Genomic DNA, 16,733 nt, shown 5'->3' with positions numbered 1-16,733 from the left:
GTCAGATTTTTGTTGTGTTGGCGTTCCTATTTCCTGTAGTCAAATGAATGTGTTCATATTTCACACCATAATGTGGAACCTTGTGGTATTTGGGACTTTATCTACATAGTATGTTTATTTTGAAAGACAGTATATATTTTTATTGTTTCTGTCCGTTAACTACTTTATTAGAACTGTTTGATATGAAGATAGGATTTTTTAATGGTATGGGAGAGGACTCTTGATAAACATTGTATATGATGATCTTATTGTTCTAAAATCAGCATGTGTTTTGCTAGAATAATATTTGCTTTTCATTTGTTTAAATATTTTTTATAAATTCAGTTGATTGAGAGAGTAATCGCTTTTCGGACGCTAAAAGTCCTTTCGCGTATTAATCCTCTGTCTCCCTCCGGGAATAAAATTTTCGCACTTTACATCTGCCGAACTGAGGTTCACAACTAGCAAAAAATATGATCACCGTAAAAGAATTTAGAAAGGCGGTTCTTTCAAAAGAATTCTTGTAAATTAGTTATGTTATGAAAGAACAAGTCCTAATTTTTATGTAATTGACGATGGCAACGGCTCGTAAACTACTCAACGAAGCGTCGAAATCATTCGAAGTGGGATTGAGTTCTCAAATAGAGGTAGAATACACAAGCTGTGCTGTCACTGATATGTCAAACAGAAAATTATTTTTTCTGTTTATAATTTCTTATATTTTGAAAGTTTCTATTTGAAAGACCATGTTGAGTGTTTGAAATTTTATCTATTTTTGAAAATGTCATCAATTTCTTTTTTAGCATTTGCCAAGTCACAAACAATTTTGTCAGACCTCTGACGCTGTGCCAACCTTGTTAGGCGTTGTGATTACGGTTAACAGACACTTCCACCCCCCCCCCCCCCCCAGACACTTCACCCTAGGCCCTTTTTTTGCAGACAGTTCACCCCTCATTTTAAGAAATTTGATTGAGACACTTCACCCCCCATTTTTTTTATTTTGTGTTTAACAACAATTTATATAGAAAATGTTAAATGTAATTAATAGTGATTGAGTAGGCCCTACGTTTATTGTTTTAACATTTTTATTAATATGAAATTAGGCAAAGCCTATGTACGGGGAAGTTGGTAAAAAATCCTTTCATTTTTTTCGTTTTAAAGGTGTCATTCAGATATATATATATACCAGCTTCCGTTTTCACTCGGAACACTGGACGATTATTTTTAATCCGAAAAGTTGAAATTTGTTCCGTTATCGGAATACACCGCCTTTTATCATTGAGTTACATTGTAAATGACGGCGCCTAACTAGAACTGACACTGAAAATTTCATTGATAGGTATAGAATTCTATATATTTTTTAATTGTTTTTTTATTTGATTTTCTTTTAAATATACACGTGTAGTCTATAGCCGGGCAAGCCAAAGCCCGGGCCCGCGAAGCTTTGTCTTCCCCGTATTATTTTATCATGTAATTGACCAATGACAATGGATATAAATTGTTGTTTTTTTGCCCTAAAATAAGGCTCATATCACAAAGTTATAAGTAAGTAAATTCTTTAGTCTTTATTTTATTTTTAGACAGACAGACAGATATCTTTATTCACTCAAGCACATTTGTACAATATGAGGATTTTCTAATATAACACATATATAATACATTAGTTTTCCAGCAGTAAACATACATAATTTTGCACAATATATTTTTTTTCCTATAATGTAAACAATATGGTGAAGTGAATTATTACAGTGTGTTTTCTGGGGGGGGGGGAATTCGGATATTCTTAATTCTAGATAATTTAACAGTTCATCTTGATAAGAAAAACAAGAAATATTAATAAAAACAAAAACAAAAAACACACATATAAAAAAGAATGTACTAAGAGATTCAATCAAGTTATAAATAAAACTTTACGTTCAAATATAATTTTGAGATTCTCCCTTGATTACTGTATGTCACGCTTCAATATAGATCTTGACCTTGGTGTATTTATTATTATTGTTATTATTACCATTATTGGAAAATAGTAATAATAATAATAAAGTAAATAAAATAAGTATATTTTTGAAAGAGTTTTGAAGCGATAAGTTTGTAATTTAATTACGCTGTTTCGGGTAAAATTCAATCAGGTAGCATTATAACGGATAATTTATAATTGGCGAAAGATATAAATAGATATGCGCGCGCTCAATATGAGAAAGTTCTCACACTGAGTATATATGTATTCAGGTATTGCAGAAGTATCTTTATGGATTATTTTGGCGAGAAAAAGGGTAAGTCTGTAAAACTATTATCATAAACATGTTGGATGCTATATAATTAAAATTTTGCCAAGACTTAAGGATAAATTTACAAAGATTCAACAGTTTGGGCACATTTGTTGAATTTATTAAGCTTTCAAAACTGTTTTCGTTATCAACTAAGTGAACGTTATTAAGATACACGCTGCGTTGATTGTTAAAATAGCTACAGTTAAAGATGTAATGTCTTTCTTTATATATTTTAATTAAAGTGAAAGTGATATAACTAATTGTAGAATAATCTTTCTATTGAAGTGTGTGAACTTATGTGTGAATTTTCCTTTGATATATATTAAGACAGTATATACATGTAGTCTCTTTCACACTTCCTTTGTGTCTTTAATTGACAGTATCTTGTTTAATGACATGAATACAATTACAGATATTTGATGTAAAATTAGCTGTTTTTAGAATTACACTAAAATCCGCAGCTTAAGATAAGTTGTTTTATTGATTGTTTATATTTAAAAGGTAATGGGGTGAGTTTCAACTTTGTATGTATAATGATGATTTTGAAATTTTTGTTAAAAGTAAAACTTGAAAGTCATCAAATTGTTCTAAATTTTTCCATAGTGTAGGACAAAAGCCCTCCCGGACAAAAGCCCTCCCGTCCAAAAATGACAAGGCGAACAAAGGCCATCCCGTGAAAATGACAGGGCGGACAAAAGCCCTCCCTGAAAAATGACTGGGCGGACAGAAGCCCTCCCGTTAAAATAACAGGGCGGACAAAAGCCCTCCTGCAGCAAATACATATATGTACATTGAAAAGTTTGTACTTTCATTTCAATGCACTCAACATATTAAAATTGTTATCATGAATATTTTTGTTTCCAATTGGCATAAGCGTGTTTGTATGAACTAGAGCACATTCCTGACAGGCATCTGAATAATAAGTGCTAAAATCTTTAAGTGCATATTTATTCACGTAAAAATGAAGAATTACTTCTGTGTGAAATTAAGATCAATAGAGTAATAAATGATGAAAAGAAGTTTAAATTAACTAAAATTAAAAGTCCAAGACATCTATAATGTGCCTTGTAATGAGTCTTTTAAAAGTTCCTTTGTTTTAAACGGTCGACATTCATGTAAAAATGTTACCTCGTTAAACATTTCTGAAAGGTATATTCTGAATGAAAGGTGGTTCTAGCTCATGAAAATACTTAGACCAATAGAAAACAACAACAAATATATATGCTTCAAATTTGATATGTTAAGTGCATTGAAAAAAAACAACAGGTGTGTAACACACATATATATTTCGTAACAGGAGGGCTTTTGTCCGCCTTGTTAATTTCACGGGAGGGCTTTTGTCCGCCTTGTTAATTTCACGGGAGGGCTTTTGTCCGCCCTGTCATTTTCATGGGAGGGCTTTTGTCCGCCTTGTCATTTTCACGGGAGGGCTTTTGTCCGCCCTGTCATTTTTGGACGGGAGGGCTTTTGTCTGGGAGGGCTTTTGTCCGTTTCCCTTATATTTAATCATATAATATGAGACATTATTCATTTTAAATTTTTTTTTTAATTTTAATGCAACTTCTACTATTTTCTTACTTAATGTCTGTAAATTTACAGATATAAAAATCTGTAAAATAATGGTTAGTCCAAAAATTTACAGACAGTCCGTAAATATTATGAAATCCTAGACCTGTTATATTACAGGTAAAGAAAGTAAAGCATTATATTTTGGAAGTCACAAGCCAAAATCAGGAGTAAATGACTCCCAAACTTAACTTCACTAATTGGAGGCACATTTCAAATTTACTTTGAATGAGATTTAAAAATAAATTAATCAATAATATATGTTATTTAATGCCAGTAGTGAGGTCCCTTTTTGCGAGAAAATGCTTTAGCCATAGCAGTTCTTGGAGCAGTTTCCATATGAGCCTAGAGCTTTCCAGCATCCATTCATTCTTCTGATCTAAGATAGAAAATATAAGAAAAACATAGCCATAAATTTACTTCATCTTAAAATTATCATCATCCACATTTCATCATCCAAAAATATACACATTCATTAAAAATTTGACTGATTGTAAACACTTTCTTAATTAATTTTATTCTAATAAGTTTCCTGATAAGATTCTTAAATTTAAATAGCACTTTACATACAGCTTGAAAAAAATATTAACATAGTTCCTTTGTATAATAATTGATACAGTGCCTTAAGATGAAGCAAATTAATGATTATTTTTACTAAATCCTGATTGGTAAACTCCCAAGCACATAAAAAAATGAAGAATAATTTGAATAATAACTTGATCCTCCATTCAGCAGCCACCTGTTTTTTTCTTAAGCAGCCAAAATGACTTCATCCCTTGGCTGGCTGCTTAAGACAGTATTGACTGTACTTGTTTATATCCTCCTTAGATGTTTGACTGACATGAAGATGAAATAGGCAGAATAATGCCTGCATACATGTCTCACCTTTTTGTAGTTAAAGTATGGTAATACAAGATCATTTTGTGTATGTATCTTTATTGACTAATCCTTTTTTTCTCTATTTTTTCACAGGCATTTCTAAAGGGAGCAGGGAAGGACAAATTAAAACATGAAGAAGCAAAGCTATACAGTGAATTTGTTCAAAACTGCCTTCATAGATGCATGACAAAATCCAAAAATGTACAAGACAAAGTTGAAGTGGAAGAAATTCTGAAGACAGCTGTTGTATGTGCACAAGCTTACAAGCAGTTACAACCGTTTCTAGATGTAGACAAGACTCATGTTGTGCCATCATTATTGTACCATCTCTTACGCACCATACAAGACGCAGCATTCGTAAGCTTTATTATAACATGTATAGAACAACATTTCTGAAGCATTCTTCGCTCAGTCTATTTTACCTTCAGAATGATTATCATTATAGAGTAACATAATTTATTCAAATACCAATGTTAACCTCTGTAACCTAACCACAAATCATCTTCTAAAAGTTGATAGTCAATAGTTTGCACCCTGATATTTTAATGTTTGTTAATATAAATTCTCATCACAGTTGTCACTTGTATTTAAGTTTAATGTTCTACAATATTGTAGTACCTATTTTTTTTTTTTTTAAAACCTTGTTAATATATGTTTTAAGTATAGCTATACTGTTAATTACAAAGAGACTGTGATGTATAACAAAAAAATTCTTCAGTCTTCGAAATAAGCGCCAGTAAGATTTCAAATTTTACTGGCCCGAATGTCCTGTGCTTTTTAAAGTTTTTCGTGAAGACTGATTCTTGTGATAAGTTATAACCTTGATATTACATTTTAGTATTGTTTTATATATTACAGACATACCTGGAGTATGTTGTGAAGATATCAGAGATTGTATACATGATACTAGATGATGCTGGCTGTCCTGATACGTCCCACCACAATCTCTTTGGCTGCTTTCCATAGTATATTGTGGAAGCTAGTTACCAAGTAACATCCTCAAACAAGGTATTTAATGTCTTTGTTTCTCTAGGAATAATAATGTCTTTCTGTAATTTTACACTAAAGTTAACATGTCAGGAGGGCTTCGTAAAATAGTGATTAGAGGCTTAATCTCTGACAAAGGTATATACTGCAGACAAAATGTTTATGTACAAAGCAGGAAGATCTTAGAACTTAGTATTTTCTTGAATAGTTATCTGTACATTTGTTTGTATGAACAAAACTTGGTGTCAAGGTCAGTAAAAGGTTTTTTCAATCTACAAAAATGTTTGAAATATTGTTTTGATATTTTGTTGTAATATCCAGACTGTGTGGGTAATGTTTTGGTAATATACAAACCTTTTAATGTCTGTTGTTTTTTCTCACTTAATTAGATAGAGGCCTTAGCCTCTTGATTTGAGAAAAAATTAACACTAAAAATGCTTATTATGGAAGTAAAAAAAATTGGTGTAAGTTCAGGTTTTGAGAAAAGAAGAGAAAATTTCCATTTCATTTGGAAGAGGCCTTTTATAGGCCTCTTTTATACAAGATGAAAACTTACTGAATGGACCTCATAAAGCTTGAAACATACTGTTTGATGATCATAATTACATGTACAATATAATGAATGTATAATAATTTTCAGGAACATCACAAAGCTTGAAAGATGACCTGGCTCTACAGAAGCTATCTCTCCAATTTTTATGCTGCACACCAATCAATCCTGCCAAGCTATGCGTGTTGTTACACACTGTCATTGCTTATTATACACAGTTTAACAGGAAGTGGATCGATAAAGGGACATCAGAGATGTTTTATAGTATTTTCCAATGTATCGTTGATAAATTACAGACGTTATCAAACAGTGGGACAAGTGTTGAGAGTATTTCAGTATACAGGTTTGTCATATACAGAGTACAAGCTTTGTTCATTGAATATCTTGTCAGTATGTCAGATTTTGAGAAAGCAAGAGAAGTTGTTCAAAATATGACATTATCTTGTGGAACCACTCCACTGTATGCTGTATTAATAGATGTATTGTCATATTCTGTCATTGCCACAGAGGCTGTCAAAACCTCAAAACCGCTAGGTGTCAGCAGTGAAAGTATTAGAGCTGTAAACAGTGACCTCACAAAGATGATACAGACTGAATCTGTTGAAAATTTGAAACTTGTGTTTCGAACGTTGGAGTGGTTCTTGCAACCGTTCTCCTCCAAGGTATATGATATCTTAGATATTGGTATAGTAAAGGTTTTATTAGACAGTTGTACAGTTGTACATGCTACATACGAGAAACTTGATGCAGCAAATGTTTGGGATGATGAAACAAAAGATACAAAGAAGAAATCAAAGGAGGTCAAGAAACAGAGTTGTGATATGAAGAAGGACAAGTTGTATGATATGCCCACAAAAAAACAGGATTATGTTCAGGGATGTTGTCAAGTGTACTACAAACAGTTAACATTGCTCCAAAAAATAGTAGATGCTGACTCAGGTATTTTATATCCATATCTATATGAAACATAAACAATTGAGTCCATACAAAATCATCAATTTTTAGCTCGACTATTCGAAGAATATAAGAGCTATTGTAGTCGCCCGGCTTCTGCGTCTGCGTTGGTTAAAGTTTTTTGTAAAGTCAAATATCTCAATTATTGCTTGAGATATTCAATTGAAACTTACAATACTTATTTATAGTAACAAGGTACATTAGATTGACAAGTTGGATAACTCTGCCTACAATATTGACAGAATTATGCCCCTTTTAAACTTAGAAATTTTGGTTAAAGTTTTTTGCAAAGTCAAATATCTCAATTATTTCTTGAGATATTCAATTGAAACTTACAATACTTATTTATAGTAACAAGGTCCATCAGATTGACAAGTTGGATAACTCTGCTTACAATATTGACAGAATTATGCCCCTTTTTAACTTAGAAATTTTGGTTAAAGTTTTTTTGTAAAGTCAAATATCTCAATTATTGCTTGAGATATTCAATTGAAATTTAAAACACTTTTTAGCTCGACTATACGAAGTATATGGAGAGCTGTCCTACTCGCCCCGGCGTCGGCGTCCGCGTCCAGATTTTAGATTAAAGTTTTGGTGCAGTAAAATATTTTTCACTATAACTTTGTCATTTCTTAAGGTATCAACTTCAAACTTCAAATATATGTTCCTTATCATCAACCACATCTTATGTGACAAGGTTCATAACTCTAGCACCAATATTTTCAGATTTATCTCCCCTTGAACTTAGAATTTTCCTTAAAAAATACTATTTTTTACTGTTACTTCTTTATTTCTTAAGGGATCAACCTCATACTTTAAATGTATGTACCTTATCATCATCCCCATCTTATGTGACAAGGTTCATAACTCTAGCGACAATATTTTCAGATTTATCTCCCCTTGAACTTAGAATTTTCCTAAAAAAATGCTATTTCTTACTGTTTCTTCTTTATTTCTTAAGGGATCAACCTCATACTTCAAATATATTTACGTTATCATCCTCCCCATCTTATGTGGCAAGGTTCATAACTCTAGCACCAATATTTTCAGATTTATCTCCCTTTGAACTTAGAATTTTCCATAAAAAATATTATTTTTTTACTGTTACTTATTTATTTCTAAAGGGATCAACTTCATACTTCAAATATATTAACGTTATCATCATCCACATCTTATGTGACAAGGTTCATAACTCTAGCACCAATATTGCAAGAATTATCTCCCCATAAACTTAGATTTTTTTACTAGAAAAATGTTATTTTTTATTATAACTTTTTTATTTTTAAAGGTATCTACCTCAAACTTCAAATACTTATTCCTAATCATCAAATACATTTTATGTGACAATGTTCATAAGTCTTGAAGCAATATTTACAGATTTATCTCCCTTTGAACTTAGGATTTTCTTTAAGAAATATAATAACTTCTTTACTTTTTAGCTCGACTATTCGAAGAATATGAGAGCTATTGTAGTCGCCCCGGCGTCGGCGTCGGCGTCCGCGTCGGCGTCTGCGTTGGTTAAAGTTTTTTGTAAATTAAAATATTTCAATTATTGCTTGAGATATTCAATTGAAACTTACAATACTTATTTATAGTAACAATATACATCAGATTGACAAGTTGGATAACTCTGCCTACAATATTGACAGAATTATGCCCCTTTTTAACTTAGAAATTTTGGTTAAAGTTTTTTGTAAATTCAAATATCTCAATTATTGCTTGAGATATTCAATTGAAACTTACAATACTTATTTATAGTAACAATATACATCAGATTGACAAGTTGGATAACTCTGCCTACAATATTGACAGAATTATGCCCCTTTTTAACCTAGAAATTTTGGTTAAAGTTTTTTGTAAATTCAAATATCTCAATTATTGCTTGAGATATTCAATTGAAACTTACAATACTTATTTATAGTAACAATATACATCAGATTGACAAGTTGGATAACTCTGCCTACAATATTGACAGAATTATGCCCCTTTTTAACTTAGAAATTTTGGTTAAAGTTTTTTGTAAATTCAAATATCTCAATTATTGCTTGAGATATTCAATTGAAACTTACAATACTTATTTATAGTAACAATATACATCAGATTGACAAGTTCGATAACTCTGCCTACAATATTTACAGAATTATGCCCCTTTTCAACTTAGAAATTTTGGTTAAAGTTTTTGTAGATTCAAATATCTCAATTATTGCTTGAGATATTCAATTGAAACTTACAATACTTATTGATAGTAACAATGCTCATCATATATTAACAAGTTGAATAACTTGCCTATAATATTTACAGAATTATGCCCCTTTATAACTTAGAAATTTGGTTAATGCTTTTTTTTGTAAAGTCAAATATCTCAATTATTGCTTGAGATATTCAATTGAAATTTACAATACTTTTTTATAGTAACAATGTACATCAGTTTGCAAAATTGCATAACTCTGACTGCAATATTTGCAGAATTATTTGCCCCTTTGAAACTCTAAGAAATTTTGGTTAAAGGTTAAAGTTCTTCAAAGATATTTACTTGAAACTTTACACATGTGCTTAGGGTCATAATTGGAGAGTCATAATTGTATGTCACTGACCAAGTTCCATAACTCTACTCGCATTTAGGCTGATTCATCTCCCCTTTTCTACTTAGTCTATTGGTTAATGTTTACATGCAAGTATTACATATCTCAATAACTATTAAAGATATTTATTTAAAACTTCACATATGCATTTAGAATCATAATTGTAGGTCACTGACCAAGATCCATAATTCTATCTTGCATTTAGGCTGATTTTTCTCCCCTTTTTCAACTTAAAAATTCATTGTAAAATTTTGCTTGTAAGCTGTTCTCTCCATAACTACTGAAGAGTTTGTGCCTTTTTGGGGACATTTTTATGCATTCATAATAATAAAGCAGTGATTTACTTGATAAAACATCTTTATAACAAGCCTATGTACCTTTTCAGTCAATTTTATGTATTCATAGGTAACTAGCATTATTATACTCAATAAATCACCCTTGTGACAACATTTTGAATAGTCGAGCCAATACTGTCCTCCGACAGTTCTTGTTAAGGTATCTACTTCAAACTTCAAATATATATTTCTTATCATTACACAAATGTTGTGTGACAAGGTCCATAACTCTAGCATGACTATTTCTAGAATTATTCCCCTTGATTCATAGTTTTGTCCTCCTTACTGCGTCCAGTATTTTATTAGTCGAGCTTCGCTGTCTCCTGTGACAGCTCTTGTTTATAGTAACAATGTACATCAGTTTGCAAAATTGCATAACTCTGCCTGCAATATTTGCAGAACTATTTGCCCCTTAAATTTGAAACTTAGAAAATTTTTGTTCAAGGTTAAAGGTCTTCAAAGATATTTACTTGAAACTTTACACATGTACTTAGGGTCATAATTTGAGGGTCATAATTGTATGTCACTGACCAAGTTCCATAACTCTATCCTGCATTAAGGCTGATTCATATCCCCTTTTCTACTTAGTCTCTTGGTTAATTTTTACATGCAAGTTTTACATATCTCAATAACTATTAAAGATATTTATTTAAAACTTCACATATGCATTTAGGGTCATAATTGTAGGTCACTGACAAAGATCCATAATTCTATTTTGCATTTAGGCTGATTTTTCTCCCCTTTTTCAACTTAGAAATTCATGGTAAAGTTTTGCTTGTAAGCTGTTATCTCTATAATTACTGAAGGGTTTGTGCCTTTTTTGGAACAATTATATGCATTCATAATAATAAAGCAGGGATTTACTTGATAAAATATCTTAATAACAAGCCTTTGTACCTTTTCTGTCAATTTTATGTATTCATAGGTAATTAGTATTATTATACTCAATAAAACACCCCTGTGACATTACCTTCCGAATAGTCAAGCCAATACTGTATAATTAGACTGTCTCTAAGGCCTATAACATGAATTTATAAAAAAAAAAAAATTAGCCCTTTTGTGAACTTAGAAAATTTAACATTATCAAAGCTCTAAATTTTACGTTATCAAGGCTCTTTTACTATCAAGCACTTAGAATAGTCGAGCGTGCTGTCCTACCGACAGCTCTTGTTATTTTGAACTTTTTCCTGATGATTTCATAATTAAATTTTACCTCTTTTTGATTTAGAAACTACATCGTTCATTGTCAAGGTGTGGAAATTATTTTTAGGTTACATTATTTAGACTGAAACTATAAAAGTTGTTTTATTCAGTAAAGTAATTGTTAAGGGTTACTAAAATTATGGTTGTTACATATATACTAGCATCACATAGGGGAGTCATTTAATTCAGCGGCTTCACATAGTGTATGATAGTGATTAACATCAGGTGTTTTACATAGGGTTGTAAATGATAGGAAGTCATTATATTTAGTGAGTAGCAAAGACAAGTTTGACTTTGTATATGTCAGACCAAATTTTACATCTTTCCAGACTGATTAAATTTCAGAGGTCATAACTATTAAAAATATTCTTATCCTTAACTGCAAGATGAATCAACGACTTTTTTCATGATTAGTATTAGCAATTTTCAGATTTTGGAATAAATTAAGTCAATGTTAAGGATATAGGAATGTACTATATTATTTTTAATATATTTTGAAGGAGTAGAGCTGTTTAAAGAATGTGTTGACACAGCTCAAAAGTTCACAAAATTTTTGGATGACAACATTACATTGCTCACAGAAAAATCACTTCACTCCAAGAGATATAATATAGGTACTCTTTGAATATGCCTTTGTTTAATCCAGTATCCTGAACAAATGTATTGTATGCGTGTGTTTAATAACAAAAAAATGTTCTACTTTCCTTTGCTTTCTTAATGCTTAGATAATTATACAAGATTTTTTTCTTTACTTAATGCTATAAAACTTAAAATTAAATGTCTAGGATATTGTAAATTATCAGTACATAATTTTTAAGCTTTAAGTTACAGTTAAATCCTTAAAATATCCCTGTTTCTTTATTTAATGCTGCAAAACTAGGACTTAATACCATGTTTGTACTAAATAACATGTACATTTGGTTGCAGCAATGACTTGGATTAATGTAAAAGTTTTAACTTGTTTTAGGTTGTGTATGTAATATGATTGGGGCAGCATGTATGCAGGCAAAATACTACAATGAGGCGGCCTCTCTTTATACTACAGTCATAGAGCAGCTACATACCTGCGAACAGGTACACTTATATCATATTTAATTAAAAGCTAATTAATGTATTAATAATTATATAATTGATGAAATATGTAGTTATATAATTTTTAGACACTGCATGATTTCAATGTTTTCATATTTTCCTATGATCACATCGGAAGAGTTCCTGATATTTGACTTTCATGAATTATAATAGAAAACAAGATAATGTTTACCAACAAAATGTGCAAATACTATACTTAGTAAGTTCTGCAATGTTTCACACATGTGCCACTCACTTTTTGAAACTTTATTCTGACAAAAAGAAAACAACAACAACAAAACAGGTCCTGTGGACTTTATGCCTGAAGGATGACAAAGTCATTTATTTTAGCACAACTCAAACACAAGATACTGTTTTATAAACTTGCTTAAATTCAAGTGTAACAAGTACTTGTATGTTTTGTTGTTTTCTTTTGCAGCCAAACTTGATTAAGATGTTTGAGAAGTTGTTGGAGTGTTACATGCTACAGGAGAAATGGATGGAAGCCATTCAAACTATAGTACATGCGTTTACAGCTATTGATGATGGTCTAAAAAATATAGCCATTGTATGGACAAGGTTGAGAAAAGAGGCGAGCTCAAAAGATGCAATATTCCAGTCTATGTAAATACCCATTTATACCTGTTTAATTATTCTAGATAATCATCCGTGATAAATGACTAAGCAGTTCCATGGTGGTCCAAAAAAACTAAAACATAAAATTTGAAATTCTTTTATAGATCAAACAGGAAAATATGTCAATTATAATTAAAAGATATACTCTGAATTTAATTGAAAGTCAATTTTATACGATTCTAAGACCAATTTGAGTGAAAAGGGTTCAAAACGTTTTTCATTTTTGGGTAATATTGTTTTAGATAATAGAAAATAAACAGAGTGAGCAAATAAATCTGAAAGTTTGCACATGTTATTAGTTCAGCCCTTCATCTGATGGTCTCTCTGGCGTGGGTTCGATCCCCGGGAGATGCTTTGGTAGTTTAGTGCGGAGGAAGGTAGTCTAGTACTGGTGTAACTCTCCAGGAACGATGGTTAGGAAACTACCCGCCTATATGACTGAAATACTGTTGGAAAAAGGCGTAAAATTAAACAAACAAACAAACAAACATCATGTGATGGTCCAAAGTTCTCAGTTAAGTAAAAATAAATTAGATGACTGCATTGAAAATATTGAAAATTTAATGACATGCTGTCAAGAAGTTACACTGTACTAAGCTTATTCATTGCACAATGTTGAAGTAAATGTGAAATAATTATTTATTGACATTTAACTGCATTGTACATTAAACAGATAAAAAAAGTAAATAAATGGTAAAAAAGTGATCATGTATTGTCCAAAATTTCAGGTTTTAATACTCCTCTAAGCTCTTTTCTTTTTATCTATATAAAACTGATAGAAATATTTTTAAACTCAGAACTTTCAGGTTTTTTTTAAATCTATAACTTCTACTAATGGAAATTTATTTGTTTACTTTCAGGACATTTAATTCTGTAATAAAAAGTTCTGGTGTTGACATGAAAGGTGTCACCAGTAAACAGTTATTGCTAGCAGAATATCAGGCTTGGAAACAACACTCAAGGTATTTATATCTCTCACTGTAGTTCTTCTATCATAGGTGTAGAAATCAATAAAACTTCTTCAACCTTCTTTTATTGTTTTATTTTACAATAAAAAATACCTTTGTTTAATGACATTTATCTTTAGTTGTTTACCTGTTTTGATGAAAGCTATTTTTCAGTAATTAATAAATACTCAGCCAATAATAAATGATAATTTTAAAGGGAATTAAGCCAGGTTTGGGATGTTTAAATACCATTTTCAATAATTGATAGTTTTGTTATCTTGAATATATGAAATATAATGGTGCTTTCATTGCCTAGTTGTTCAGGCTGATGAATATATTTGCCCCTCACTACTGTAGGTCTTAATTTTAATAACAGACAGTTCCTAGTTGAATGCTCCCTCTTAAAATAATCAACAGAGGAGAACCTGATGTCTTCCTTTACATATATTGTTTGAAAATTGCCTATGATCTTTATAGTGTTGGTGTGACTTAAAAACTTGACAAAAAGGACACGAAAACTGTTAGTTATAATTTGTGTTGCTGTTGAATCAAGATAAGATATTTATTACAGGAGACAGTTTGATATGGAGTATCCAGTATTTGTAGAACTATTAGAAGACACAGAGCAAACACCCAGTGAGAAAGCTGAAGCCATGGTAGCCCTAGCATCCAACATGTGTATAACTGGTTACAAATATAATAACATGTAAGTTATTTTACCTTTACTTTTAAAGATGTGTTGAAGGATATTTTACACATTTTATGCTATGTCATGGATGTGTTTGATTAAATGTACAAAAATGCATCTATGGTTTACTTCTACCAATTAAAATGGAAAGTTAGCATAATGATATTAAAGCTATTGATTTTCTTAAGGTCCCTTAGGAATTCACACATGACAGTCTGGACTGTATGTTTATCGTCCATAATTCTGGTTTTTCTTTTTCAAATATCACACTTTTATCTTACCATACCTATTATGGAGATTAATGTTAATTTTTAAATGTCTTCATATTGTTTTTTTCTTTCAGGTCAGCTGGTGAACTTTTAAACAAGGCTATAATTGCTTTAGACAAAAATCTTGCTGGAGTTGAGAGTACACTGGCCGTAGCCTGCTATACAAAGTATGCCATCTTACATGAGGAGGCAATTGAGGTAAATTCTCCACTATGGGATGGAAATTTGATATAATATTATTGGTTATAACCATTTAACACTTTGAGTTATTGGTATTACATCTGATAATCCTAGTACATACATGTTTAGCATCAGTATGTAAGGCTAGCCTTCACTTGCTTTCAGTTTGACCTTCATATTTACTATTTACTATGCAGTTTGTTTTGTCATCTAACAGTTCCATCACATAAATACATAAAGTAAGTAAGGAAAATGGTACACTGCATTTTATATTCATGGGTGGGGAGCATATAGATTTACCCTTCTCCTTTCATCCAAATGTTTTACTGTCAACCTTTCCGTTGGTATACTGACAAAACAGTAGAAAATGTGGGCATCTGTGTTCTATAGACATATTTCTAATAGATTTTGTCTTAGCATACACTGTTTACATGTTACAAGACTTTCAATGCTTAATTTTTTTTCCATAGCATTTAAGCGTATTTTAGATCTGAATGTATTTTAAGATGATGTTTATTTTGTTATCTTTCAGTATATGAAAAATAAGTCTGGAGATTTAGAATATTTTGGGACTGCTGACTTATCAGCTAACTCGAGGTACACTCTTCAACAGGAACAGGATAATCTCCCTTTTCTTGTCCGTGCTATTGAAATGTGGGAAAAAAGTTTCTCGCCAAAAGCTCAAAAATCTGTGAAAAAGGTGTGTAAGAAGGAAACAGTGATTGAGGAGAAGTTGTTTGGCTTGGATCATCATATAGATAATCTAATATTGTGTGGAACCAGACTTATAGCAATGAAACAGGTAACATATACTTATAGTTGATGGGACCCCATTTCTTATTTATGAGTAAGATTGTGTTGAAAGATTTAAGATAATGTTAAGAATTAAAAGAAAGTTAATTTTATTTATCTGTCTGATAAAAGCTGAATAACTAGATTTTACATTGAATCATGAAACTTCCAGAAGAAATTAATATGAGAGCTTGTATATTATAATTATATGGCTTTAATAGTGTGATATATCTGCTAAAAATATTATAGATAGTGATGGAAATCGGATGAAATTTGTCCCAATCGATCATCGGTTCAATCGGATGGGACATAATCGATAACTTTCCGATTAAAGTCGCGTTAAAAATAAATGAGGAAGAAGCATTTTTTCCAAAGGCACTTGATTATATTCAGTAACATGAACTTCATTTAGCACTTTTAAACACAGTTTTAACCCTATTTAGTTATTATTTTACGAAATAGATTTAATTTTCCAATGGATGTCAAATAATAACATTCACATCACATTATTTTTCTATTGTTTACATCACGTATTGATCCTATTCAACTCCAAATTGTCTCTAAGATAATTTTTTTGCGATCGAAAATTAAAATTACTGTCAGAATTAATTCGTTTTGATACTTTAAACATTTTTGACGACGTCGCGGAACAATTTTTTGTGAATCGATTATTGTCGCTTTACATAACAGTAACTGATTATCAGCGACTTGCGACAATCGGAACATCACTAATTATAGAAAATATGACTATAGATGTTTAATACATTATAATGTAGATTATGTTTATTTTTCTTACTTCATTATTTCTAGCCTCAACTAGCATTAAGAGCCCTCCAAGTCAAACC

At 31.0% G+C, this 16,733-nt stretch overlaps 2 protein-coding genes across 2 annotated transcripts; both read left to right on the top strand.

Annotated features, from left to right (window-relative positions):
* The first annotated feature begins 453 nt into the window (after positions 1-453).
* Positions 454-5,660, top strand: LOC132735075 (uncharacterized). The gene is made up of 3 exons (XM_060721981.1): positions 454-626; positions 4,788-5,051; positions 5,553-5,660. The coding sequence occupies exons 1-3, from the start codon at positions 555-557 to the stop codon at positions 5,658-5,660; spliced, it is 444 nt and encodes a 147-aa protein (XP_060577964.1). The 5' UTR covers positions 454-554.
* Positions 5,661-5,767: 107 nt separating this feature from the next.
* LOC132735064 (uncharacterized) lies at positions 5,768-16,725 on the top strand (the record flags this gene model as incomplete). Its single annotated transcript, XM_060721971.1, has 10 exons — positions 5,768-5,819; positions 6,322-7,170; positions 11,806-11,919; positions 12,273-12,379; positions 12,816-13,000; positions 13,873-13,974; positions 14,531-14,665; positions 14,991-15,114; positions 15,629-15,898; positions 16,699-16,725. Coding segments are annotated over exons 1-10 (1,965 nt in total), but the record flags the coding sequence as incomplete, so codon positions are not given.
* Between the last annotated feature and the right edge of the window lie 8 nt (positions 16,726-16,733).

Source organism: Ruditapes philippinarum, unplaced genomic scaffold (genome assembly GCF_026571515.1).
Source record: "Ruditapes philippinarum isolate M1 unplaced genomic scaffold, ASM2657151v2 ctg14631_1_1_1_1, whole genome shotgun sequence".
Lineage (NCBI taxonomy): Eukaryota > Metazoa > Mollusca > Bivalvia > Venerida > Veneridae > Ruditapes > Ruditapes philippinarum.
This window is presented reverse-complemented; position numbering and strand designations above follow the sequence as displayed.